This window comes from Apaloderma vittatum, unplaced genomic scaffold (assembly GCF_000703405.1).
Source record: "Apaloderma vittatum isolate BGI_N311 unplaced genomic scaffold, ASM70340v1 scaffold25339, whole genome shotgun sequence".
NCBI lineage: Eukaryota > Metazoa > Chordata > Aves > Trogoniformes > Trogonidae > Apaloderma > Apaloderma vittatum.
In genome coordinates, this window is record NW_009736260.1 from 20984 (window position 1) to 48181 (window position 27198).

At 41.0% G+C, this 27198-nt stretch overlaps 1 protein-coding gene across 3 annotated transcripts in view; it reads left to right on the forward strand.

Annotated features, from left to right (window-relative positions):
* The window catches only part of MYH11 (myosin, heavy chain 11, smooth muscle), a 53047-nt gene that overhangs the window by 3369 nt on the left and 22480 nt on the right, over positions 1-27198 (forward strand). For 2 of the 3 annotated variants that reach the window (XM_009876913.1, XM_009876914.1), the window contains exons 2-8: positions 1611-1767; positions 10085-10112; positions 17191-17293; positions 21018-21110; positions 21819-21882; positions 23828-23926; positions 24937-25080. In XM_009876913.1, the coding sequence (XP_009875215.1) occupies positions 1611-1767; positions 10085-10112; positions 17191-17293; positions 21018-21110; positions 21819-21882; positions 23828-23926; positions 24937-25080 (688 nt within the window). Of the gene's footprint in view, positions 1-1610; positions 1768-10084; positions 10113-17190; positions 17294-18994; positions 19016-21017; positions 21111-21818; positions 21883-23827; positions 23927-24936; positions 25081-27198 lie in introns of all 3 variants that reach the window. The other variant, XM_009876912.1, reaches the window with a different exon arrangement.

Here is a 27198-nt window from a genome sequence, read left to right on the forward strand (position 1 = left end):
TTGACACGTTTAGCACAGAGTTCCATTCTGAACTCCAGGGTCAATGAAAATCCAGCACAGTAATTATCTGCCTTCCACATCAAGGGTTTTAGCTTGGGGATATTGAGAACTGGTGAAGACCTTGAGCCTGACTTTCTTGTTATGGTACTCAAGACTGCAGTGATGCAGCCACAACCTGAAACAGTAGGAGAGGTCCTCATCTACACCCAGAGCACCCCAGATGTTCTCCTGCCCAGCGTGGAGCACCCAACCTGCTCCTCATTGCTGGAGACTGACGGGTGCTCTCGCCGTGTTTGCTGAATACCATATAAAGCGCTCAGGCTGTGCCGAGATGGTGGTGTGCCATTTCCTATTATGGTCAGGAAAGGGAAATCCCTGTGCCCGGAGCCAAGCCTCCCGGCTGCCATTTCACAGTCCTGCGCTGCAGTGGTTCCTTCAGCGGAACCGAGGCAGCCCGAGCCCTCCTTGGGCACAGCTCTGAGACTCAGGCAGGGCAGCAGCTGCGCGTCACAAAGCACTCATTCACAGAGCATAGCAATAAAAAAAAGAAATAAGTCCAAATCCACTTATGCTTAAATCAGAAAGAGCATAATTTCTTCTTCTTTTTTTTTTTTTTAAAACTGGCGTGGTTTTACAACTAACAACCATAGGCTGGCTTAAATATCACAATACCCCTGCAATTATATATAATTTTATATATAATCTCATAATTTAGTGGTTTTTTTTATTCTGGGGGTTTAATTTTTTTAAATTAAAAACCCTTGCAAATTTCTTACTTTTAGTAACTGGCTCACCATCTATTAATCATATGCTGTCGTTCCTGCTCCAGTTCAATAGCTGAAGCATACTGAAACAAAGGAAAATGAAACCAGCAGAAAACCAAAAACGCAACAACTAACAGAACCCGGATGAATAGCTACCAGCTGGTAGCCAGTGTTCTTGTTTGTTTATGTATACATTTTTAAATCAAGACCTTCATTAAGCTGTAAACAGAAATCACATTTTTGCCTTATTTTTTTCTACAGAAATAGTCATGTGAAGGCATGACTATTCTGTAAAGACATGTATTTGGAAATTGAGTCTTTTTTTTTTAAGGACTCTTATCAATCTCATTTTTATAATGTGTTCACATACATAACCTTTTTTTAAAAACTTTCTTCTATGGTCTATCCAATTTTCTCACCTAGGATTTCAGTTTACAAAACTTGACACCTGCTTGAGTAGATACTCTGATACGAAAACAGACATGTAAAGAAATATTATGAATTATTATAGTTGTTACATCGTTACAGATAAAGGTGATTCATTATGCACTGAAAATAATAAGTCAAGAAGCTCTAACATCAGATCATGGTGTTTCTACAGATTGCTAAATTCACATAATTTATTTCTAATAGGCAAACTGCTAGAAAGTATTTTCACACTTGGAAACCACCCATACACATACAATCAGAAACTGCTGCTTAACTTGTTACACTAGGGAGAACAGACAAGTGTTATTTGCTAAAACCCCAATAGCTCAACCCAGCCGATACCTGTGTTTCCCACACTAGACATGGAACATGATATTAATTTTCTTTTTTTTTTAATTTTATTTTATTTCTCTGTAGACTTATTCAGGTCTCTTCTGCGTTGTGATAAATCCATACAAACAGCTGCCCATTTATTCAGAGAAGATTATTGACATGTACAAGGGAAAGAAGAGGCACGAGATGCCGCCCCACATCTACGCTATTGCGGACACAGCCTACAGGAGCATGCTGCAAGGTAGGGCAGCCCCGCGCTGCGGCTCGCACAAGTCGCTGCCCGCAAAGGTGGGAGCAAACACCTTGTAACTCCACATGTGCTCCTGCAAGAAGCACAGCCAGAAAAGATCTGTTACAGAGGGAGACACAGGCTTTCTAGAAGTTTCAGAGGAATTCTTTGGCAGGAACAGCAGTCCACAAACACTGTGACTCAAAAAGGAAAAACAATCCTTTTACCCATCTGTGTCGAGGCATGTGGGAAGGTTTCAAAGTCAAGCAAATAGTTTTGGCAAATACGGGCATGGAAAATGCTCCCTCTCCACCAGGGAGACTATTCCAAAGTTAGCTGCGAGCGCCGCTGGATCTGCCTGCGTCGCTCCCCTCTCTCTCTGCCCTAGCAAAGCAAATTCAAATAATGTTTTGAGGCTACTTTCATTATGGCCTAACACTTCGGAGCACTGAGCCGAGATGGGCTGTCTTCTAACAGTAACGGTAATGAGCAGCAATGAGAAAGCAGTCAGGCCCCAAATGGTACAAACGAAACCTTTGATACTCAGTGTTCTCCTTCTGCAGTCACTTCTGACAGACTGAGGGGGTTTTGCTCTAAGGAAACAAGAAACCTGTCATTTAGGGATGAAAAAGCTACAGTGATGAATGTCTGAGGCTGCAGCACCTATAGACTAAGGGGATGTGGCTGGTTGCCATCTTGCAGCGACCTCAGATGCTCCAGGAAATCAGGGCTCTACAGAACACTTTGGAATTTAAGCGTCGTCATTAGGAGCCTGATCCTGCAGAAATTCACCTCAGCAAGGTTCACAAGCTTGGTCCTAAAGTTTAGACCTTCCCAGTTTGGAGATTAAGGATTTAGGGGGTTAACTCTGACTGGCGAAAACAACAAACAGCATCTCAAAATTGCATTTGAGCAGTTAGATTAGGACCTGGTATTGATTTGTAATATTTACATACATACACAGGTGATCCTGCTCTGGCAGGGGGGCTGGACTGGATGATCTTTTGAGGTCCCTTCCAGCCCCCAACATTCTGTGATCCTGTGATACACACACAGAAGAGCGATGGTTTCAGAGAAACCAGTCTACTCAAAACCACTGTGCACTTCATCCAACTACACAAATTTAAATTACCCAGTATTCCTGCAGGTGCTCAGCACATCGTATCACTAGGACTGCAGTGCTCCTGTACTCACCCTACTTGAAATAGGAACCTGCTGAATTACCACAAGTTACAAGCAGTCACCTGGGTATGTCATGGTTAATTGCTATTTTCTAAACCAAGATTTAAACCAGACAAAGTCATTTCGTACAACGAAAAAAAGATCATCTTATATATATGTGTGCTGGGCCATCGAATCCACAGAAGTATAATTGCCCAACAGAAGGCAGACTCCTTTTCACTGAAAATACCAGCCAAAGCCCTATCATTTTGGTACGAGCAATATATAATGCACACAAGTCCCAATGGCAACTGATAACAAAGGCATCAAAACAGTTGTTTTTTCCCTAAACAAGTCCCGAGTACTCATATGTACCAACTGCAATGTTAACAGTTGGTTATAATCCAGACAAATAATCCAGAGTAAAAAATCCTTAGAATTTCTAAAGATTAAACACCTGAAGATTATTTACTTAAAATGATTACCTAATTACAATTAAGGTTCCTGACTCTAGAATCTGACATTTTTAGAGTGTTTGAAATATAGTTAATTCAACTCTAAACACACAGAACTAGGTGGAACTGGCTTACAATAGTAAACTTTTTTCTTCCTATGGCTTATGTGACCTTCTTTGCCAGAGCTATTTCAGTTCCTTTATTTGAGTGCATCCTAGAAGGCACAGAAGCTACAGTGCAGCAGAGAAGGAGGATCAATAAAGCAACAATAAAAGACATCCTGAAAACAGACATTCCTCCATACTGTAGTGGCAGAGATATTCATGAAAACCAGCTGTAAAATATGCTTAGGACTGAGGATGCAGGTGCTTTTAAAATAACTTCATTCAGTAAATATAATTTTTAACATAACCACAGTTATAAGAAACTTACTTGGCATAAGCTCATCCCACCAAGGCGTGGTCACGTGTCTGTCTTCCAGATCATCTCTCAGAACTCTGGGCTCTGCATCCAGCACAGTCCAGGGCTCCAGGCAGGCGCTGAAGTCAGAGCAGGTTTCTTTCCTTGGGTCCTGTATTTAATCAGCAGCAAGCCTCACAGGGGAGCTCTGCAAGAAAGCTTCTGGCTCTTGCAGGTCATTAGCAGCATTCTTATTCAGCTGTGCAGAATACTGCTACCGGCCCTAAAAATGGGACGGGGGAAACAACTAGGAAAGGGCTACAAGCTATCTGCAGGAAAGGGGAAAAAACCCATAATACTACAGACTATGCTGAAACACAAGAATTGGTTTGGCCTGACAGTGCGTGAGTTTTCTGCTTAACATGAAACTGGTATTAGCACAGATCAGCCTGATCCCAGCAGCATACAGACCTCTTGCACCTTTCTTCTCACTGTCTCCTGCCCGTCCTAACATGCCCTCCCAAGGAGCAGGGAAGCCACTGGAGCTGGCTGGGCCTTCGCTGTGGTCATTAATTGCACCCAGTGTAGTCTGGGTTCAGCTGTGACTGCCAGGCTGGGTGCTGGGAGGAGGAGGCAGCAGGAGTGCATGCTTCTTTCTATTCACTTTCTGGTGCTTTTAACGATTTCCTAGCCCAACCAGCTCTTGGAGAAGCTTCTTGCCTTGTTACTCGTGTGCCCTCTTTGCACGGCATTCTTCCTCACAGCAGAGAGGAGGGGGAGAGTAAGCAGAAAGAGGAGGGAAGAGATCATCAACTGAACCTTTGAGAGAATGCTCTTCCACCACTGCCCATCCTAACCACACACAGCTGGCATGACAGCGGGGGAGCAGTCCCACGAGAGCTTGCGTCACAAGCTCAGGACACCCATGCTTTACTTGCACATGCCATTTTGGAGTTTCTCCATCCCTGAGGAGGGCCCCAGCTGGTTTTAAAGCTGTGCTTTTGTTTGTAAAAATATACCCACGTTTTGTGCATAAAACTAAAACCAAGCCTCAAAATAACTCTCGTTACTCGGCCAAATTATATTCACGTTGGAGTGGTCAAAGTGGGCGTCAACGCGATTTTGTGTGTGTGTGCATGCAACTCTTATAGACAGAGAGAGCAGAGAGAGCTTCATCTTTTTTTTTTTTTTAAGCGCGTTTGCAAAGGGAATATAAACAAAAGTTCTTACTCATAAACATGGACCAGGGCACTGAATGTTTTGCTTGTGAAATGTCAGCATTGCTCCTTATCTGGGAAACTTGCATAGTTTCCTCTTGCCAAAGTAAAATGTATCTTAGATTCATCAGACTGAAGAATTACATTCTGGTACTTCATGACCAAGGCCACTTGGCCAAGTGCATCAGCTTATTCAGATGTCTCGGGGAACCTTTATCTTTTGGTGAATCAAGCCTCAGTGTCTGCAAATTGCTGGTCCTATTGCAGGCTCATCATCTGGGAATCACAGCCCTTCACCTTCTCACCCTCTCCTCTGTTGGCACAAACATCTAGCAAAAAAATATGAGCTGTGCACACTGTGCTCTTCCTCTGCTTTAGGGACTTACTTAGTTAATGTGTTCATTAGGGATGGTGTTTAAGTCCCATCGAAGTTGTTCTGGTAATAACACTTAGCCACGGTTAACAGAAATCAGATAATTGGACTTTCTTCCAAATACACAGGAAAGCTGACATCTCACAGGACACAGGAATTAACATAGATGTTGGCTGGGCAGAGATAAAATTTCCACTTGTTTCAAGTGGTTCTGAGCATCTAAAACCCTTTTACAAATCACAGTCATGCTGTCTTATGCTCAAACTGGGGTGCTAGATGTCTTGTTGAATCTACTGATTGCCACGTCACTAGTGCAGTATGATCGTTGCCCAGGCACAGTCACTGATGCTCATCTCTAGCCAGAACAAGAATAAAGTTTATCCTCTTTAATTTTCTTTAATCTGAAAGACTAAGAGAATGTAATGTTCCAGGAGAGCATTTTGTGCGTGTATCTGCCCCCAGGAGTTACTATGCTGAACTGGGCCCTACTTATTGTCTTTATAGGCAAGCTACTGACTACCACTACACTTAGAGACTGCAATCATAAAATAGCACCCTGTGCTTCTGCACTCATCTCCCTCTCCTGTGTTTCGGACGCAGTAGCTCCCCAGTGGCGCAGCTGCTGCATGTGGGGCTTGATCCCTGTTCCAACTCTTGCATTGCCAGCATCAGTCTTCACGCAGTCACAACAAAAAAGTCTTCCAGGTGAAAAACAGCCCTTGCATTTTGCTGAATTAGTTTTAAGGTGGGTCAACCCCTCCTGGTGCACAGTGTGGCTGTGTGAGGGCTGGTCCCAGCAGCAAGGAGCGGGCAGTGCAGGCCAGGGAAGAGCACCTGGAGGTGGCTGGATGACTCCTTGTGGCACTGCCAGCTTCCAGAGATGATGGAGCTGAGACTCCAATCTAGTAAAGATGAGTAATTCTGCTACCTTCTGCCATCTTTCCTGCACGCAGCGAACAGCAAATAAGTGATAAACAATACAAAATGTGAAAAGTCATGTCATGTAGCAGTAGTTCATATGGATGATTAAGGTTCTATTAAGTTCCCTGGCAATAAATCATCATGGAGAAGATATATTACAGCTTTCTGCAAATTCAGGAAGGTTATCTATTTTCTGCAAAGCCATTTTTATGCAGGCTTGAGTTAAGGATGGAAAAACAAACAACCTGTAGTTACTGGGAGGTATGGGAGGGAAACACAGTTCCCAAGATCTTAGAAGAGGAGGGTGCTGTGAAAAGCCATCTGTTTACTGTGTCCTTAGCAGGACTGTACAGAAATGTCCCCTTTAGGCAGTGTAGTTATTAACAAATGTAAAGAAGCAGTAAGCGAGTGTTGGAACATGGTTTCAGTCTGTTTTTTTTCCTTTTATGGTAACACTGCCAACTTGCTGCTTCATTGTGATAAACCGTCTGATTTTGTTTGTGATTAAGCAGAGCTAGCTGGTCTATCAAGAACAGAGAGGCATATGATTCTTAAAAGCAATCTGGAGGTGTTAGGTGAAAAAAAACAAGCAGATTCCAGAAAAAGAAAGTCAACTGCATGTTTAGGAAAGCTGGTGAGGTTTAGAATGTAAATGTAGATCGCCAGGCTACTAAAAATTGAGGAGAAAGATGAAAAATGTCCAGAACATCTCTTATAGACATACAGGGGGTGGATATGATAGTCTTCCAGGTAGCGTCAAAATTCTTAGAAAGCCATTAGCCAAAGAGATATTGGAATCTAAAAGACATATTTTATTTTGTTGCTTTTTAAGCCCCAGAAATTATGCTTAAGGAGTTTTATTTATCCAAGTCATTCTCTTCTGATAGATCTACCCACATAAAGTTGCAGACTACCAAAATAGGGCACAGTCCTTTCTATATAGAACAAACTATTCCAGAACAGAAATAGGAGAATCCAACGGGAGAGCCCTTGAAAGTAAATGAGACCAGCATTTGCAGCTCAAGTCACAACAGAACAGGATTAGATGTCTTGATACGTTTCATCTTTGCTTTTGTAATTTGTTAGTATCGATGACAGACATAGAGTAACATCTGGAATTCTCCCGCCATAAGCGTGCATAGGACAGTCTGTCAGCACGAGGTTTTGCAGGACAGGCTGAGCAGGGCTGAAAGCTCCGACACTTCATACGGCTGCCAAACACGAGGGAAGTTGGGGATAAGTCCAGTGACCTAGGGAGAAGCTTGCAAGGATGCCGTGAGGTTGTTCACCTGTGAAAAGGCAAATTGCATAGGTTTAATCCTGGAAACCTTTCAGACTATGAGAGAAACCTGAAAGCAAATAAATAATTTTTGTTTTCCCCCGAAGAACTTCCAAGAGCCCTCAAACAAATTGCTGTCAGTTAGAGCCACAAAGTGCTGCTTCACCAGAAGGCATCCTCTGAGAGCCAGCAGCCACCCAGCAGTTCCTGCTTTCAGCTTGAGTCCTTCCAGGGCCAAAGACCCACCATTCCCTCCATTTCACCGACCTTCACAGTCCTTCTGCTCTTACATTTCAGCAAAGCTGCCCATACACACACACTCACACAAAGCCCTGTGGTGAGCCAGTTCAGGAGACACTTTCAGGAGGGGTTTTTAACTTACTGGGGAGCTAAAGAAGGGAAGCAACGGGCAGCAAAGAGTAGTGAGAAAATACTTGGCCTGGAGGAGACCAACTTTGTCTAATGCTCCCTGAGCTCAGAAATTCCACTGGCAACTCTATCAAGAAGTCACTTTTATTTTCTTTATGGTATTTATGGGTTTGTGATGCAATATCAATATATGTCCATAGTTTCTATTTACACAACAGTGTATTTTTAGCAAAACTTCTACTGTGTTCTCACTTTTTTAACTTAAAAGAAAGCCTAGCTCGTATCCTGCAGTGAAAAATAAACACAGCTTACAGCTCCTCTCCTCCCAAATGTAGATTTGGAAGAGTCCTGCCATGCCGATTGCTGACAAATATCTCCAACAGAAACATAATGAGTCATTTTGCACTAATTTACTGAACAAAGCAGCAAATAGGCACCATTTGCTGTGTGAGTGATCAATAAAGCAGTTAATGTTATAGCTATTGAGGACCTGGGAGTAAAACACTTGCTTAATATCAATACAAGCCACAGCAGAATCCTCTAAGGCTTTTCCTAGACTGGCTGTGTTCCAGGCAGCAATTACAACTTGCAAGCTTAATAGTTGAATTTATCTCCATTATCTTTACCCAGTACAGAAAGCTTGTTTATCTCATGGTATTTATTACATACAGGGTCAGCAACAGGGGCAAGCAATCAGATAGGTAGCCCTGTAAGTCACCCCACACACTGAATAAAAGGAGGGAGGAGTTCGTGTCTTAACCTCTGACAGAGGCTCCACTGGACTCACGCTAGCTCTGCACCCAAGAAACAATGCCAAACCATACAGAAACACTTGCTTCTGCCTTAATTATTTGCCTCAAGCCTCAGACTTGTCAAGTATGCACACTTTTCAAAAATATATTTGACCTGCCTGGGAATTTATTATCCTAAGTCAGGAGATTTTTCTGCAGCCTGTACAAAGCAGTCTGTGGCAGCCTCGCTCGAAGAGGGGCCACCTGCAACACCAGGGCGGGTTGCTCAGAGCCCTGTTCAAGGCTACCCCCAAATAGCTCCAGGGGTGGAGATATGACACCTCTCTGGGCAACCTGTCCCAGCATTTGACCATTGCCACAGTGAAAAAAAAATAAATTGTTCTGTTTCAGAACTGACCACAGCAAACATGCTAATCATGCATCTTTGCATAGAGGGAAAACTGTAAAGGCTCCCATCACCACAGACTTTGCTAGAAATCTTGCTTTAGCGTAGCTTTACAAAATAGTCTAGCGTTGTGGAGCACATTATGAAACCCAGTAGGTGTTCATTGTCCATCATGTCCTAGAGATCTTAGCCTGAGATCAGCCTTCTGGTAGGAAATTCTGTGCAAAATTTCTGAAGATAAAGAGAAACTCTGACTCCAAAAGCATAACCAGAGAGGAACGCTGCAAGAGCAGGTTATGGAGCTGGGATATAATTCTAAACCTTCCTACAGCAGAAAACTCTTACAGGCCTCACACAGCAGAAATGGAGATTTTGTAAATCTTTTATAAATCTTGATCCAAAATGTGTTCAATGGTCCTGTTCATAGTAAAAAGTATGACGAATACTTATGTACTTGTTGACACATTCTGGTAAAATGTGTCAACAAGATACTTGTTTTATCTTACTGCCCTCTTGATAAAAGTTATCCCTCAGTCTGAAATAAAGAGTACATTATTCAGGTATCTGACCTACTCTGCTTTCAAAATTCGAAGCTTTGCATGACCAGCTTAAAACATTTTCGGTTTTGATGCCTTATCTGTCCAGACTTTCTCTCAAGACATACTTCATAAGCACAGTAAAAACTTGAGTTTCAGGTTTGAAATTTTCAGTTATAATCTTCTTATAGAGAGCCTGATCTTTTGCTGTCCTCATTACAGTTCATCTCTAATGGAATTTACAAAAAATATTGTTGAACTCTTAACCTTTTGTTCATTTTTTGTACAAAATATTTCCATTAGAGATGGTTATTTAAATGCAAGGGCAAATTAAATAAGATGTGAACCCAGTACTTTTGACTAATCATGGATTGCCAGATTTTGGAAGGTCTAGGCTGTTCAAGGTAAATCCTTAAAAATAAAAGTCCTTCTGTCATGATAGCCGTTTTCCGTAATTAATGGGTTTTTTTCTTTATTCACAGATCGAGAGGACCAGTCTATCCTGTGCACGTAAGTAAACTAATATGTTTTAGTATCTCTCAATATTTTAATGTCTTTCTTTGTTCAAAATGGATTCAAATTCTGATGGAACAGACATATTCGCCTCACCTTCAGTAAGCCTGAACTTCAGCCCTAAATCTATTCCAGTAGATCTACCTGTTGGTTAGATAAAAAGCAGGTATCACTGTCATAGGAAGTCTTTAATCCACAGATTTATTTTTTTAATTGACTTTCTGAGATAGAGTAACTGCTCTATGTTAGATGACATCATGACTCATAGCTTAAAACAGTCCTCACACATCTTTTAAACCAAAAAGATCAGTCAAGCTAACGCTAATGCGCACAATGATAATGGCACTGCTGGTTTATCATCCTTGTCGGCCTTAGCTGGCTGTATAGAAAGGAAAAAGTTCACTTGGCTTTCAGCTGGGCAGTTGTCAGGTGGAAGAAATTTGCATTATTTCATACGATTGCTAAAAATTCTAACACATAGTCTTTTTGTCTAAAATATGCAACGTTAGCTGAAGACTTCATGGCATTGATTAACTGGGATCTTCTCTCTAAATAGTTACAGTCTCAAATTTTTCAAGGCCTGGTACCTAAACTGTAAAAAATCTAGCTGTAAGGATTCATATATAAGTAGTCATGGGTGCTGCTAACAACTCACTTATGTTTAGCGATGCTTCAGTGTACACTCCTGCATTCTACCACTTACTGCTACCTATCTCCCACAAATAACATTTTGCTATTTACCTTACGGGAATTCAGCAGAAGAGCCAAAATACAGGTGTCAAAATGCAAGCAGAAGTAGTGCACTATTTTTAAGTACTCTGTGCTGTCCACTTGGTACTACTCCTGCAAATTCATTCCATTGCTAGTAGAACTCACCTGGAAACCAAAGGCCTGTGAAATGCTGTTGGGGCATAGGCAGGGGCCAAGATCTGAGAACTAGGCATGATTCCGTGTTTCTGAGTATAAATACACCCGTTCTCGGATCTTCACCCTCAGCTCATTGAACCTACACTCATGTGGTTAAGTATTGTTTGCATTCTTTTTCAATCCCTAGCCTTTGTGTCATTAACTGTGGTATGTTTAAAATGCTCCATCTGTCTCAAATGCTCATGAGTTCTACTGCTTCCTCAGAATTCCTCATCTTTCCTAGATTTCATTACTTCCTCTATATTTTATTAACAACTACACTCACACATTGCCTTTGATCTGCTCTCCTCTGTGCACACCCTTCCCACTGTTAGCTCCTTCCCATGGATGGCGTCGCTGAACATCCTCCCATGTCATGCCCTGCCAGCTGCTCTCTGCCACTTTACAGTCAGCCTTAAAACCCCACATCCTATGATACACATTTTCAAAAGTGTTCTCTGGAACATAAGAAACTGTATACCATGGCTGTGCTTACTAACTAATATATCAGTGCCTGCATTATCAGAACAGAACAGCCTGGAAAAGAAAAGGCTTCGGGGAGACCTTATAGTGGCCTTCCAGCACCTTAAGGGTGCCCATAAGAAGGCTGGGGAGGGACTTTTTACAAGGGCCTATAATGATAAGATGAGGGGCAATGGGTGGAAGCTGGCAGAGGATAGGCTTAGAGTAGATATGAGGAAGAAGTTCTTTACGCTGAGGGTGGCAAGACAGTGGGACAGGTTGCCCAGGGAAGCTGTGGCTGCTCCACCCCTGGAAGTGTTCAAGGCCAAGTTGCATGGAGGCTTGAGCAACCTGATCTAGAGGGAGATCACAGAATCACAGAATTGTTGAGGCTGGAAAAGACCTCTGAGATCATGAAGTCCAGCCTGACCCAACACCATCATATCAGCCAGACCATGGCACTGAGTGCCACATCCAGCCTCTCCTTAAACCCCTCCAGTGTCGGTGACTCCACCCCTTCCCTGGGCAGTGCATCCCAGTGCCTGAGCACCCTCTCGGTGAGGAAGGGCTTCCTGAGATCCAACCTAAACCTTCCCTGACGCAGTTTCAGACCATGCCCTCTCATCCTGTCACTAGTTTCCTGGGAGAAGAGCCCAACAAGATGTCGCTGCCACGGCAGGGGAGCTGGATACTAGGTGATCTTTGAGGCCCCTTTCAACTCAAATCATTCTATGATTCTGTAACATAACATAATGTAATGTAACACATATAATAAATATACAATATTGCACTAAAGGCATGAAATATTATTTTATGTGTCTGAAAAGGAAGGCAATTGGGACTTTTCCATCCCTGTGTTTTGGTCCCTGTACTGTTCTGGGCAGCTTTCATTGCTCTCCCTGGCTACTGGGATTCCCTGAAATTCCTGCCTGAGCTTAGGCCTCCCCCACTGCAGTTCCCCTTCTTTGACATCTGAGCTGGCCACGAAACACTCTGTATTCACTCTTGCAAACACCATGCTGGTCTGTTATTACCAGCACACTACATGTTGCTGGAGGAAAAAATCCCAAGAAATCTATTCAGTTACTCAGAGACCTGAGCAGCCTCGGTACATCAGCAATTCAGCATGAATTGCACTAGGCAACGGCTAGTGAACAGGCTTGTGACTTTCTGAGCTTCTTTCAATGTAAGTCTCCTCACAGGAAATTTCTGGCCTTTATGTTGTTTGATTTCTAAAGATACAGGTGGATTCTCTCGGAGTTTTCAAAGAGTTTTTCACTAAAAAGTCCACAGGTGCTTATTTGCATAGCTAAGCACATGAGTGTTTTAAAGATCTCCTCTTAAACCTGTCTGATCTTGGGGTTATCATATTTTAGCTACTTCCAGCAAAGAGGGGTTAGAATATTTTCTAGAAAGTAGATGTGTCTAAAAGGACAGCATACAAGTTTCAGTTAAACAAAATAACCCCTTAAATCAATGAGAAAAAAATGCTGAATATTTGGGGTAATGTGGAGCCTGGGAAAACCAATGCTTGTTAAACACTTGATTTGTACACACAATCAAATACATTTTCGTTACCTTTTATTTTTTTATATACATGTATTTAGTTTGAAAACATATGGCAGCAGGGTTCTATTTCCACTGAATCCGATACAGTAACAGACAAAATATTGGACGAGGCAGTGACCATCCTGCCCTTTTCCCTTTCCTCCCCTCTCTCTTTTTGGCCAAACTCTCTAGAGCCTCACTCAGCCACGGGACTTGAGCCCACTTTCTGCCCTGACACGTGTCTAGAAGCAGAGTCACGCAGAACATCCTTAAACTGCAGAGCCCCATTAGTCGAAAGACTCCTCTGCGAGAGAGCTAAACTCTTTTCTTTCCCAGCTCACTAAATCTCAAAGGCTGGAGCTGGCAAGCGTTACTGCCTGGCCCTTCTCCCACATAGATATCTTGTGTAGCTTTAGACCTGGGGCGGAGCTTGGTGCTGAACCAGATCAGTCTCTTTGGGGAATTTTTTTATAAGCAAACCAGAAGGATCGGCAGGCTGCCTTCTGAGACAGGTCTCTAGCGGGGTACAGCTGGTCTAGGACAAAGATTTTCATTATCTTTGCACATCTCATCCTGCCAAGCCCTAATGTGATTTAGAGCACCTCATTGACTGCTCTGTGCACAGAGGCTTCCCGCAGTGCCAGCAGAGCCAGATTAAGAGATGTGTGAACGGTCAATTTTTGTGGTTCATTGCTTACTGAAACAAATGCTGAAAATAAATTCTGCTGTTACTTTTTAGGTGTTTCCAAAAGCGGAATTAAGCTAAGTCTTATCAATATAGAAAGCTTTCAAATTTTCAACAAAAATAATACACATTTTAAACTGATTTTTCCCAGTTACACCCAACTGTACAAGTATCCTAGCTACACCACAGGCTCACCCCACAACAGTGGGGCCAACTTGCTAGTCTCACCTTGTCCTAATTTGGAAACCTACTCTAATACGGATAACTTTCATTTAAGGTGAAGGTAATGGAGTCATGGAGGATTTAGTAGCTCATGTGGTACACAATATCTGTTTTAGCTGAGTACTACATATACGAGCTTAAGTGCTCTAAATCCTCTAATGGGTTCCTAAAACAATGCCTAGCAAGAAGTGAGGGGAGGATAAATTTAAACTATACCACACAATGTGAGAGTAGTGTTTTTAACGGAGCCAGCCTGTAAGCGTAGTGAACCCTTCTGTTTTGGGAAAGGCAAGATGCTTCTCAGGAGGAAAGCATGTATGTGAAGCAGATAAAGTACTGCTGTTGGACTGATCAGAACTGTGCAATGGGACCTGCTTTATTTTTTAGTGTTGCACATCTGAGTCGGGCACAAAAAACAGCACTGGCAGTAAATGTGCTGCCTCAACGTACGGCAGGCAACAAGAATGATTTTAGATGCTTCAGTTAAACAAATGATGAGTCTACTCCTAAAAGATTATGATTAGGACATTGGTAACGGGGTTTACTAGACGATCTTTTGAGGTCCCTTCCAAGCCCTAACATTCTGTGATTCTGTGTGAACATCCACTGTGGAATATAATTTAAGGGTAAAGACTGAGGAAAAAGGGCACTCAGAAGTGAGGAGCAAATGCTTCCTGAGAGAAGCCCCACTGTATATGGTCCATGACAAAATCACTGAAAGATGCTTGCAAGAAAAAGATCTATTTTAAAAAAATCAGTCACTAAGCTCAAAAGAGAGCATGCAGAATTTAAAACAGGTGAATTCCTCATACTACCTCACCATGAAGTTGTTTCTGCCACCCCAGAAATGATGGTACTTCAAGGCAGATGCAGAGAAAAAAACCAGCATGATGAATTCTATTGCAGTTCAATAATTCTAGGAAGAATTTCATTCACCTGTGAAGGAAACTAAGAGATTCACATGCTCTCCTCCTCCTGGGTCTTTTCTGTTGTAGGATTCTCAATATTTAGAGGCATTGAACCCAATCTAGCCATTTCTCCTCACTAGTTAGTTTTCAAACACATGGTACCTTATCACTGAGATGAAATCTAGACATTGTCATACAGCTGTGCTGCACCCTTCAGAGTGTGAGGGCTAGTAATGTTGTTTACTGGATGCTTGTTTATCAGACCTTTCTATTGTCATGGATGTTTAAAAATTATCTGATGTGTTGAAAACCCAGATGTATTCATCAGCTATGGACATTACTCTTTGTTGCTTGCTGACCTTGGAGATTTTTTTTTCTACTTGTAGTTTCTGAGATCCTGATTGTTTTCCATTTTATGTTGAAGCATTTCCATTTCATGTTGAATAACTTTTTATTGTCCACTTCAAAAGGAAGATAAAGCCTCAAAGTTTATCTGCAGAAAATAGGAAAAAACTCAGCCCGTGCAGGAGCAAAGAGTTAAGGGGTGGAAGCACAGAACAAAATGTTAAGTAACTTAAGCATTACAGTATGGTAGGATAATTACAAGCAAAATGATGCCATATATGGTAATACTCATAGGGATTCAAGGGAAAGCCAAATGATGGGCACTGTTGCCCTGGGAGAAAGGAAATGCAATTCTTGCAGTGATGAACTACAAATAACCTTTAATAAAATAGAATAGTTCAAAGCCCAGGGTTTGTTTGAAGTAAGTTCTTTTTTTATTTTTTTTCCAAAGAAACAAAATTGTAAGGTAAATTTATTTGAAAACTTTGTATGCATATGTCTTCAAATTGGTGTGCTTGGTTTGGGATTGTTCCCAGGACACTTAATTTTTATCAATAAAACATGGAAATATTTTAGCACTGAAGCCCAGGCAGAGATGAATCCAATTTCTAAACTGTGCAAATTAACCCAGGTCTTGTGAAAAGAAGCATATTCATCTCAGTTATTTCTGGTTAAAACTCTAAAAGCCAGAAGAAACACTTCTCATGGTGTCGTACCTCAGGCAGGAATTGTTTCTGGTTTCCTAAGGTTTACATCAATGTCATCCCATCTTGAAAGTCCTGCCCATATTTTTCATGTTCATTTATCACTGGTCACTTGGTAGAGAAAATTAACTCTTGTATTTCCTAATTAGGAAAAGAGGCAGAACTGTAATGGATCCAGCTAAACAGCTGCAGCTTCAAAAGAGCTGACAAATATCCATGGGATTGTTGGATGTATTGTTCTTTTTATTTTAAAACACATTTCAGTTTAAATCCAAAGAGAAAGAGGTTCCACTTAGATTTAGACTGTTGCCCTCCTCACAGCACTTGCTTGATACAGCTGAAAGAACTACTTTACTATACCCACACCTGCTTCGATGCCCTGTTTGATTGCTGAGATAGGACAGTATAAAAACATTTTTGTCTATATAATCATCAGAGCCAAAGATATCTAGAAGATGTGAAACAATGCAATGTACCTCTTACAGAGGAAAAAATAGGCTGGAAGTGTTGTTCTGAGAAAAGACTACATAAACCTGGCCCTTGTACCTATATTCTGAAAACCACTATTTTACTTTAAGAGATGGCTTAGGAGTTGTAAATAAACTTAAGCCTGGAAGTCCTCCAGGAGGTGAAAAGTTACCACTGTCTTCCTGCTTCCCAAGGAAGAGCGCACGGAGCACAGCCGGGATGCCAACTTGCTGTCTGGATATCTCCCCACCCGAGCTGTCCCTTGCTGCCCTGTTAGCAGGGACATCTCAGGCAGTCCCAGCTCTGGCCCCACTGAAGTCAAGGAGCGTTTGAACACGGAGTTCAAATGAGGCAGGATTATTCGCTTTTTCTCTAGCACTGATATGAACTGTTAGTGTACTTTAATGCTAGAGTTGCAGAAGAGAAAACTATTGCATTACTGCTGATGTCTTTTCTTACTGCTGTACCACATCATAGTTAACGTTGTATTTTTTGGTCTTAAAAAGGAAGAAGATTCCCTGCCAGCTCCACTTCTCATAAACCTTCAGATGCTGCCAAAGCAAGATAAATTGCCGTTCAAAAATGCACCGTGTTTCAGAATCGCCTTAAATGGCCCAATGTCCAGTCAAAATAGTAACAGGACAGAGATATAGCTCTGATAACACATTCTTTGTGTGCTGAAGTCAGGTGGATTTGGAGAGATGGTTTTGGGGGTAAATACTGAGCCGGGCAGTTTCCAGTCCTGTTTTTATACTCTAAATATATCACATAGCAGAAGGAGTCCACTGTTTACCTACCTTCTTTTGTGTTATTTTCTTTCTCCTCAGAGGTGAATCTGGTGCTGGCAAGACAGAAAACACTAAAAAGGTCATTCAGTACCTGGCTGTTGTGGCTTCGTCACATAAGGGCAAAAAGGACACCACCATCACTGTAAGTGAGCTTTTCCATATTCAACTCGTCCTCAAGCCCGTTAGGGCTGTACTGCACGGACCGCACTAAGGGCAAGTCAATGTCTGGGGCTTGCCAAAGAGTCAACATATTAAGAGTAGACAGTGATGTCACAGAACTATGTTTATGGAAAAAACCTTTTGTTTGACAGTCCCTTAGGCATCAAATCAGAATGTCCTTCACTATAAGAGAAATATTCATAGCTTTCCATAGGCATAGCACCTATTTATATCCTAGCATGAAGGCCTTGAAGTCTGCAAGGGCTCAGGTCCTTACGTTACCCTTGGCCCCTGGCAACTAAAAACTTTGGGAAAGCCTTTACTAAGACATTGTCCAACTGCATCACAAAAACATATACCAGCTTTTAAACTTCCAAAGTTTTGATTGGCTTCGTTAGCAAGCGAGTTTTCTTGCTAACTAGCAAAGGGTCCCAGTATAAAACTTGTCTTTTCCTTTTACTCCTCTATCAGAGAGAACAATTTTCAAAGGCACAATTCTTCCAAAGGACTTTGTTCCTTCAAAATCTATAATCGTCTTGCCTTAGTGACTAAAGTTCCTTTTCTCTCTCTGAATCATGAGTTTATACCTGCCCAGTTCCCAGAGATCATTAGTGCGGCCGAGGCTCTCAGCTGCCTTTGCTGTTTCCCATGATACAATTCCAGGTTCTACATCATTTCGAGCCTTTTGAACGCTATTCAAACTTCTGCAAAAAAAATACAGCAATTCACTTTCATGACAAAACAGGCTTAATTCAGAGAGATATCTCACTGGGTGTGAAATGCAAGACTGGGTGCAAAGTAAGTCATTAGTAGGGTAGTGGGAAACAAAGTTGAAATCCCATGACCACACCTGTGCTGGGTCTTGCAGCTGCCCTTGCCCACCCTGTGTGCCAATAGACAGAGGACGCCCAAGCCCAGGGCGTGCAGCCTGGCCTCTTCCACCATAAATAACTGTTGTTTATGTACAGCAGATTCTGCTTTGGGGCAGGGGAGGGAGTAGATGTCCCTTCGGGTAGTATTTTCTAGAAATCTCTAATTAAATTTAGTGGAAACAGTCCAAGACTACAGGCATCGTTTTCCTTTGTTGAACATTTATGCAAGCAACTTATTTCTTCCTGCTGTGTCCCTGCGCAGTGCCTGGACAAATGAACTTGTGGTTTCAAGGCCATCCCTAATAGGCATGGAACTGCAGTTGTTGACGAGTCCTCCGGGGAATTACATGAGTCTTGGGATCAAATTGGCCCTGAGACAGACCTGAAGGCAAATATGCACCAGATAAGAGCTGAGAGAAAGTCCAAGTTGTTCTATAACATGCTGACAAATAGTAAGTCAGTGACACCACAATTTCAGTCACTAAAAAATAACAAATAGAAAAATCCTCAGGTGCACCAGAGAAGAACTGGGAATTTACCATAAAAATATGTCTGTTCTGGGAGACTAACCTGGGACTGATCCAAATCCCATCCCTTTGCTTCAGGGTTGTTTTCTTCCTTCAATTAAAATGCTCTATATATGTTAATGGTATTAGGACTCATGGTACGTCTGCAATAGATTGTATTTGTATTCCTGGTTTATTTGCATGGAAACTGTGTATTGGTTATTTTAATACAGGAAAAAACAGTAAAAATGTCTGTGTAATGGAAATGATACTGACACTTGTTTTATACCACGTTATTCAATACAGCAAGGTCCATCTTTTTCTTACGTGAGTAACTTAGACTGTTTGATGTGTGTTTAAGGCACTGAGTGTAGATCTGCATGCTATTGTTGCACCTCAAAAATTTAAGGGAAATTTTGTTGAAATACGTTGTATGGTATGATAAAAAGCAACAATAGCACCAAATGCTCTCACAAATCAACCCTAACTGTGTCAGGCTCCATGGTAGTGGATGAAGTCTGACACAGGCAGGGTCCTCTTTCAAACATCACTCTCTTCTATACGTGTGTGTTCAAATCGCCATAGTCTGAATGAAATTTCCCACAATCCTGAAAGAGCCACTCAGCCTGAAACTGAGCAACATGATTTCTGAGTGAAAATACCTAAATGCTTTCTACGCTTCTGAGCTTTTTAGGACTGCTGTGAGATAATTCCTAAACCACACAGTGTTTGATTGATTTGTTTGGCTGCATGCTTTCCATTTGATAGTGCTTTCAATTTTACATTTTCATGTAACTGTTGAGAATTGTTCACAACCATGACAGTTAGCATGCTCCAAGCTTGCTGCTATGATGGGCAACAGAGCAATTCTCACTGCAGCACATGTCTGCAGGTGTGTTACGGCAGTTTTTTAGAGGCCCCTTCTGTGTCGTGAAGTGCCGTACCACCATAACAATGCTCTGGGACTACGGGCAGCTTTGCTGGCATAATCCTTCTGTTTCTGTGCCAGGCAACTGAGATTCTTTTTTTAATGGGGAATAGGAATTCATTCTTTATTTAGAACTCCCGTATTAGCTTGTTTGGAAATCTTCCTTCCCACTTCCTCCAACTCTTAGGTATTAAGTTTTGGGGGATTTTTGGTGGGGTTTTTCATTTTTTCAAATTACAGTCCTGATACACACCCTAGCTCTCAAAAGATCTGTACTCTCAGGAAGGTGCTCATCGTCTCATCTCATGACCATGCAGATAAGTTCAACCATTTGTTAACAATGTGTTGCTTTTTAATGGTATTTTTAAGGCAGCTCTCATGATTGCCACATAAGTTGCAACACATTCTGGAATGGTGTTTAGAAAAAGTTACCAGTTTTGCACACTAATTGGAAAGCACTTTAATCTTCCAGATTATTTCCCTTATATTCAACCTACATATTGCCTTATTTTCTAACCAAAATTATTAAAACTATATCGTATTATCTATCAAGGACTTCTTCCTTTTCACGGTATGTTATTTAAAATAATGCATGTTACTGCAGGGTAGTACTCAAAGAATAAGACGACAAGAAATGGGAAAGTGAGTGACCTCATTGGACAGAGCTGCAAAGTTCAAAAAAGCTGTATTCATAAGCAAAGGATTTTTTTCAATTTCAGTTATTTGCTTAGAAATAGGAGTATTAAATGCATGTTTGTTTAATTGCATGACTTGTTTTGTTACCAATCACAATTAACAATAATATGAAATTGGTGTGTTTGCATGAGAATTCATTATCCTCGTTTGAAATAAATCGAAGCATTTTCATATTTAACCTCAGTAGCCGTGCATGGATCGTTATTAATAGACTTGATGAAATCTGCTTTGTAGCTTTGTGCTGCATTACATTAGAATAACTTGCCAAGAATCATTTTAATTACATTGTCATTTGCTAGCAAAGGATCTCAATAAACTAACTTGAAAAAGACATGTTAGAGGTTCCTTTAAGAATATCCCTTCTAAAAACAATATTAAATTGAAGAAAAAGTTTATCTGACATTGAATGACCCTTATTTTTAAGAAAGGCCAGTCATGATGCTAAACAGATTAATAGACTGATTTGTCACAGGCAACAGGGCTGGAAAAGGGTCATGTATATAGGACAGCAGTCAACTGCACAAATATACAAACACAAAGATTAACAGAGAATAAAAACAAATCCACATGTAGTGCAGTATTCAGGGGAAAAAAAAAAAAGCTAGAGCCTTAAATTATCTTTCACATTTTTCTCCAGTGCACACGTGTTGGTTTTAATTAAGTGACTACGAAGCTTAGGGTTAACTGTGTCTGAATGAATTTTAGGGTGAGCTGGAAAAGCAGCTTCTACAGGCAAACCCTATTCTTGAAGCTTTTGGAAATGCCAAAACTGTGAAGAATGACAACTCCTCCAGATTCGTAAGTAGGAGAAATCCTGTTTAGTTTATGTGGGGGACAAGGTACAGCATCTTTTAAAATGCAATGGACAGACAGTTGCCTTCATCTGTGCTTTTCTCTAAAGAGCATCTTAAAACTAATCCCTTAAAAGCAGTTTAGAATTCCTCTCTGAAATAGGAATTTGGCCTTAGAGAACATCAAAGATCAAGCTCAACTTGTACCACTGTCCTCTCACAATTTAGCTGTCTATGTGTGGCCTTCCAGAGCCAATTCCTGCTCTAGGACACATCCATCTTCAGAATATTTGCAAACAAAATCTGTGCTTTCTTTTAATTTGCACCACTGTTGAGCATATAACTCATAAGGTGTGACTGTTACTTAGCAAGAGCAGTTAAGAAATCAAAAACTTCAGACAAAAAAAGTCACACATATTCAAGTTAGAATGAAATCAAAGTAGAGAACAGATGCTGTCATATCCCCAGCTTCCAAAGCCTGGTCTGGTAGGGAGGGCTCCTTTCCCTCTAAGTACCTGAATGAAATGTGGAGGCAAATCTCTGCAGAGGAAATACCATCTTCCTTTCAGGCTCTTTCACAGTTTGTTCTGGCAGGAGGGAATCAAGCATATTATTCTTAAGAGGTTGATGTAATTAAACAGATAAATACTGATATTGAAAATACTTGGCTTAACCTGAAGGAACAGCCCAATCTACATCATCTTTTCATTCACAGGGCAAATTCATCCGCATCAACTTTGATGTGACGGGCTACATCGTCGGAGCAAACATAGAGACTTGTATCCTTTTCAGTGAGCTGCACAGGAAGCTAAACTAGGGTGAGCAGAAGAAAGTAAGATAAACAAGCCCCACTGCATGTCTAAGAAAGGCAAATATTGCTGAGCCTGGTATAAACAAAGATGGAGGAAAGTTGCTCCATTTATGCTGATACCAGTTCTCAGTTTGTCTTACTCTCGTGTTTACATTTTCAGGTCTGTTTTCTCAGCTATAGAAAAGTGTGCTCTTCCCCATATACAGCTTTAGAAAATTGAAGCACCATACCTAAGGCAGTGGACTTTAAAAGCAGAGTCCCGATAACACAATAATGGGAAAAGATTGTTTCATGGTTAAGATTGCATGGGATCCTGAGAGATACATGGTCATTTCGGTTTGTGTGAGTGTGATCCTGTACGGGTCCCTCCTGTTCCCTGTGGTCTATATTTGCAGTTGTATTTAAAAAAAAAAAAAAAAAAAAAAAAGGTTCCTGTTTCTTACTGGTGCTATGACAGGCACTTTGAACAAACCACTGAGTGCTTGGTATCATCACTTTAACCAGGAACTTGGAGAGTTCCATCACTTTAACCAGGAACTTGGAGAGTTCTTTCCAGTTTTCAAGTCCAGGTTTGTACTTTGACCCAGCCCTGACCACACACTGGGATGAAGTCCAGCTGCTCAGCAGGATCTCCCCGAGTCCTGCACAGCCTGCTGCTGTCCGGGAAGGGTCCTGAGCCTTGCAGACTGAGGGATGGAGCCTGTGGCTGCACAGGCTCTGTTGTTTGGGTACAGCAAAGGTCACATATTTTAATAAAAGTAATACACCTTTCCCTTCCACCCCTCTAAAGACTTCATATTGATAAAGACAGAAGAGACAGCAAAAGCCACAGAACACAGTGTGGTCAGAACTACCTTAGTTCCTCTCCCTTTGTCAAATCAATGGACAATTTATCCTGAAATTCACCTGATGCTCTGCCTATTTTGTTAAACTACCGTGGTCATTACATTATTGAAAACTCGCTGAAGTAAGGCAAATATTTTGCTGGTGCCCCAGATAGCATCAAGTACTAGCTATTCCCACAGAACTTGCCTGCTCTGGATGCTAAATGCTGCCCTGCTGCTTCAAATGACACACTCAGAGCAGCAAGCTATATATCAATAAACTGGCTGTATTTTTTCAGGAAAAAAGTGCAGGTATTTCAGAAAAATACAGCTTAGCTGGGATTTGCTTGCCAAGTACTGTTGCCTCTTCCCTTGGTTATGTTTCTTATAGGGTGTTGTAATGAATAAATTCATTTCTAACTGGATTCCTCAGCGCTGCGTTGGACAACAAGTGAAAAAGGAAGATGCAATTATAAAGGGTGTAGCATCAAACAACAAACAGTTTACGTTTCTGCTCTTATTTTGACAACTGATTTTTAGAAAAAACATTAGATTTTAATTTTTTTGATCTTAATTGAAATGTTATCTGTAGCACTATAGCTTTTGAAGAGTGAATCACTGACTGGTGTTGAAATACTTACACTACTGCCAACTTCATTTTTAGTAGTTTATAGTCACAAAAATGGACCATAAATAAAGTTTGCTTTTACACGTACAATACTGTCCCCTAAAGAGCTTGTTTTCCTAGCAGCCCCATCTTAAGTTGAAAGAATCATATCGGTATTTCATTTTAAAAGTGCTGTGAATTCTATTGTGAATACTATTTTTACATATCTGATCTAAGAAGCATTCATGTCTATTGTGGTGCTTATTACTGTGATTACCAGCATTTACCATACAATAAGAGGTAGGAAAATGATCTACTCATTGTGGTGAGAGTTATATCAAAAACAGAGTTCCTGCATGTTAATGTTAGACAAGCTCATGGCAAGTATTTCAGCAATGCTACTGATGGTTCTGAGGGTGATAGCACAATTAAGGAAGGACTGAAATATGTTACTGATTTTTTTTAACACACTTGACAAACAGATTTGCTTGAAAAATCCCGTTGTATTCGTCAGGCCAAAGATGAGCGAACGTTTCATATCTTTTACTATTTGATTGCTGGAGCTTCTGAACAAATGAGAAGTAAGTTGCTTGCTAATGACTCTTGGATCCCATTAAACAGTCTAAGTAATGGCTTACTTAAGTAATTTATCTTAACTTCTTTAATGGTGTATCATTCAATCCTTTCTATAAACAGCTCTTTAGCTATAGAAAATAATTCAAATTACACAAAAGCTTCAATTCATCTCCACCTGTTGGAAACTGGTTATTTGCAGTTTACAGGATGTTTCAGTTTACAGGAGATGTAAACCCATTCAAATATCATCTTGAATGATATCAAGAAGATGAATAGGGAAGAGCTATTAATTATTTCGTTACACAAAAGAAATTGGGGTTCCCAATAAAAAGACTGGCTTGTGGTTTTAAAATAAGGGAATGTCTGTCTCACAGCAACTCACTGTGAAAGCTATAGCTTCAGAATGTTGGGAAGTGAAAAGTGTAAGTGGATCCAAAAAAAAGATTGGACATAAATGGATCAAAAAAAAAGATTAGACATTGGAACACCATGGCTCAAATATGACATCTTCCCTTAAATCCTTGGTTGCCAAAGAATGTATAAAGCAATGGATGATGCTGCACTTTCCCTGGGTTTTATGCTCCTTACCTAAGAAACTGTTGTTAACCACAGTATGAGGCTGAAAAGTCTTTTTGTCTGGCCCACTATGGCTGTTAACTGGCTCTATTCTTACTATTACATGAATCCCTTAGGGAGAGGTGTAATTCTGAGGAGGTTACACATGGAATTAAACGAAAGACTTTTGGGAAGAATGGCTCAGATTTGAGTCCATAGGGAGTAAAATTCCACTGAGGGGCAGAGATGTTCCCTAGTTACTGAAAAAAATTGGAAGCTTAACACATTCAAACTTGCTAAATGAAGAGTTATTCTGAAAACTGTGCATCACAAAACCCTTAGGTCCTCACACAAACAGTCTTCCTTTGGTGAAAACACTAGTTTTTTTCCTGTTGTTCATTGGGCAAACTCATGAACCAGATGATGCAATTAAGTAAAACTTCTCTTCCTTGCTTTTTAGATGATCTGTTGCTGGAAGCCTTCAGCAATTACACCTTTCTATCTAATGGCCATGTACCTATTCCTGGTCAACAAGATGATGAGATGTTTCAGGAGACCTTGGAAGCCATGAAAATTATGGGCTTTACTGAGGAGGAACAGATAGGTAAGAATTTTTAGCATCATTGTATTCAAGTATACAACTATAAGGGACACTACATAGAGATGCGAATGCACAGAAGTCGACTCTGTCCAGAATAATCACTTTGCAAAATATGCATATGAAGTAAGATTCTACAATCATATAAGAAAATCATTATTATTTAGATTTTATATCTATGTTTCTCTAGAGAAGTGTGAGCCTGCATCAGCCACCAACTGCAGGATTCTGAATGTACTCATGTTATCTAATCTCTTTGCTTCTTACTTCCTCTGTGTAAAACTATTACTATAAATAAGGTGATGCTTTAGGAAGTCTTGTATTAGAGTGACTCTTCTGGCCTTACAAGATCTAACTATGATCTACTGCTTTTACATTGTTGTTAGAAAAGTTGCACTTAAAAAAAAATAGTAGTGGCCTACCTTTTCCCATGGCTGCAGTGGGTACAGCTGAAGCCCACAGCGAAAACTTTGCAAACCACCTTCTTCAAAGGTGTAACCTGGCAGCAGTTGCTGGAAAAATAGTGAGGGAAATATTGAAGAATCACCACCTATATTGGAAAACAGAGCATATATCATCAAAGAGAAATTATCTCTGTGATGAACAGAACAACTGGTGATGCACAGGGCAGCTCTATATAGCAGTTTAAACATGGATCGAATAAAATTGTGACAATATTTTTCAGTCCATATAAATGAAGAATTGCAAGGCTTTTTCTTGTAACTCTTACAAATTCCAGAGACCTGCTTGCAGGAGGAATGTAACATGCACTCCTGACCCATTTGAATGCCACAGGACTGGTGTAGTTGTCAGCATGCAAAAGCACTATAACACATAATGTTTTGAAGCATAATTTGTGTTTATGAGAGGGAAGATTTCTCAATGCGTGTATGGAAGAGCTCCATACATACCCAAAACAGACTACTGACTTCAAGCCAGCTTTAACAACAGTAATGACCATTTAAAGCCATTTTTTCAGAACTTTTCACAGAATCAGAGCATGTTAGGGGTTGGAAGGGACCTCAAAAGATCATCTAGTCCAGTTTCCCTGCCAGAGCAGGTTCACCTACAGCAGGTTGCACAGGAACACATCCAGGCAGGTTTTGAATGTCTCCACAGAAGGAGAGTCTACAACCTCCCTGGGCAGCTTGTTCCAGTGCTCTGTCACCCTCACAGTGAAAAAGTTTTTCCTTGTATGTTCCAGCTTGTAGCCGTTGCCCTTTGTCCTGTCATTGGATGTCACCAAAAAGAGCCTGGCTCCATCCTCCCAACAACTATCACAAAAAAAGTTGCAAAATATTTGATTTTGAAAGAAATGGAACAGGATCAAATAGCTCATGTTTGCATTCACTGAATCAGAGAAAAAAGAATAGAGAGTACAACTAAACTTAATGATTCTATCTTGAAAACGCGGGCCTGCCAGAGACACCTATCTGCATAGCTTTTACCTCTCACTGTTCTGGGAGTGTGCTGAGCTTCAGCTGGTGCATGCCAGCCTGTGCTGCCCATGGATGCGAATTGCCATGACCCAGGTGACACCTGGTGGCAGCAACAGCGTCCGCCCATCCCTGGAGCCTGGACCCGCTGTGCTCAGGTGGGAGCAGAGCTGTGGCCCAGCCCAGCCTGCACCAGCGACTGAGGGATGCTGAGAAAAAATGTCTTGCCTTGCAGCACAACAGTGCAAATCCCAGCCTTGGTAAATTCAGGTGATGTTACCAATGAAGACAGGTTCGTTCTCCTGCCAAGGCATCCGTGTTGGCGTTGACAGCAGCATCCTCCATCATAGGAGTCCACGTATCACTGACTGAACCCCTTTGATTTCATGCTACAGAATATAAAAACATTAGCACAGTATTCTTCTAAACTAACTAAGTTTACCCGATACACAAATAGAACTCCACAGATTTATACAATCTCATCCGTAACGTCTTAGGAGATTTTACAACCTGAAGTTAGGTGAAATCACATTTAGATATATTTTAGGGATCGAACATTAACTAATCACTTTTCTGCACTTTGACACTAATCCTTCAACGATTTGTATACATTTGGTTTTAGTTGCACAACTAGAGATCCACACATTCCCACTTAAATTGAGCTTCAGAAGTGTTACACACTTTAGAA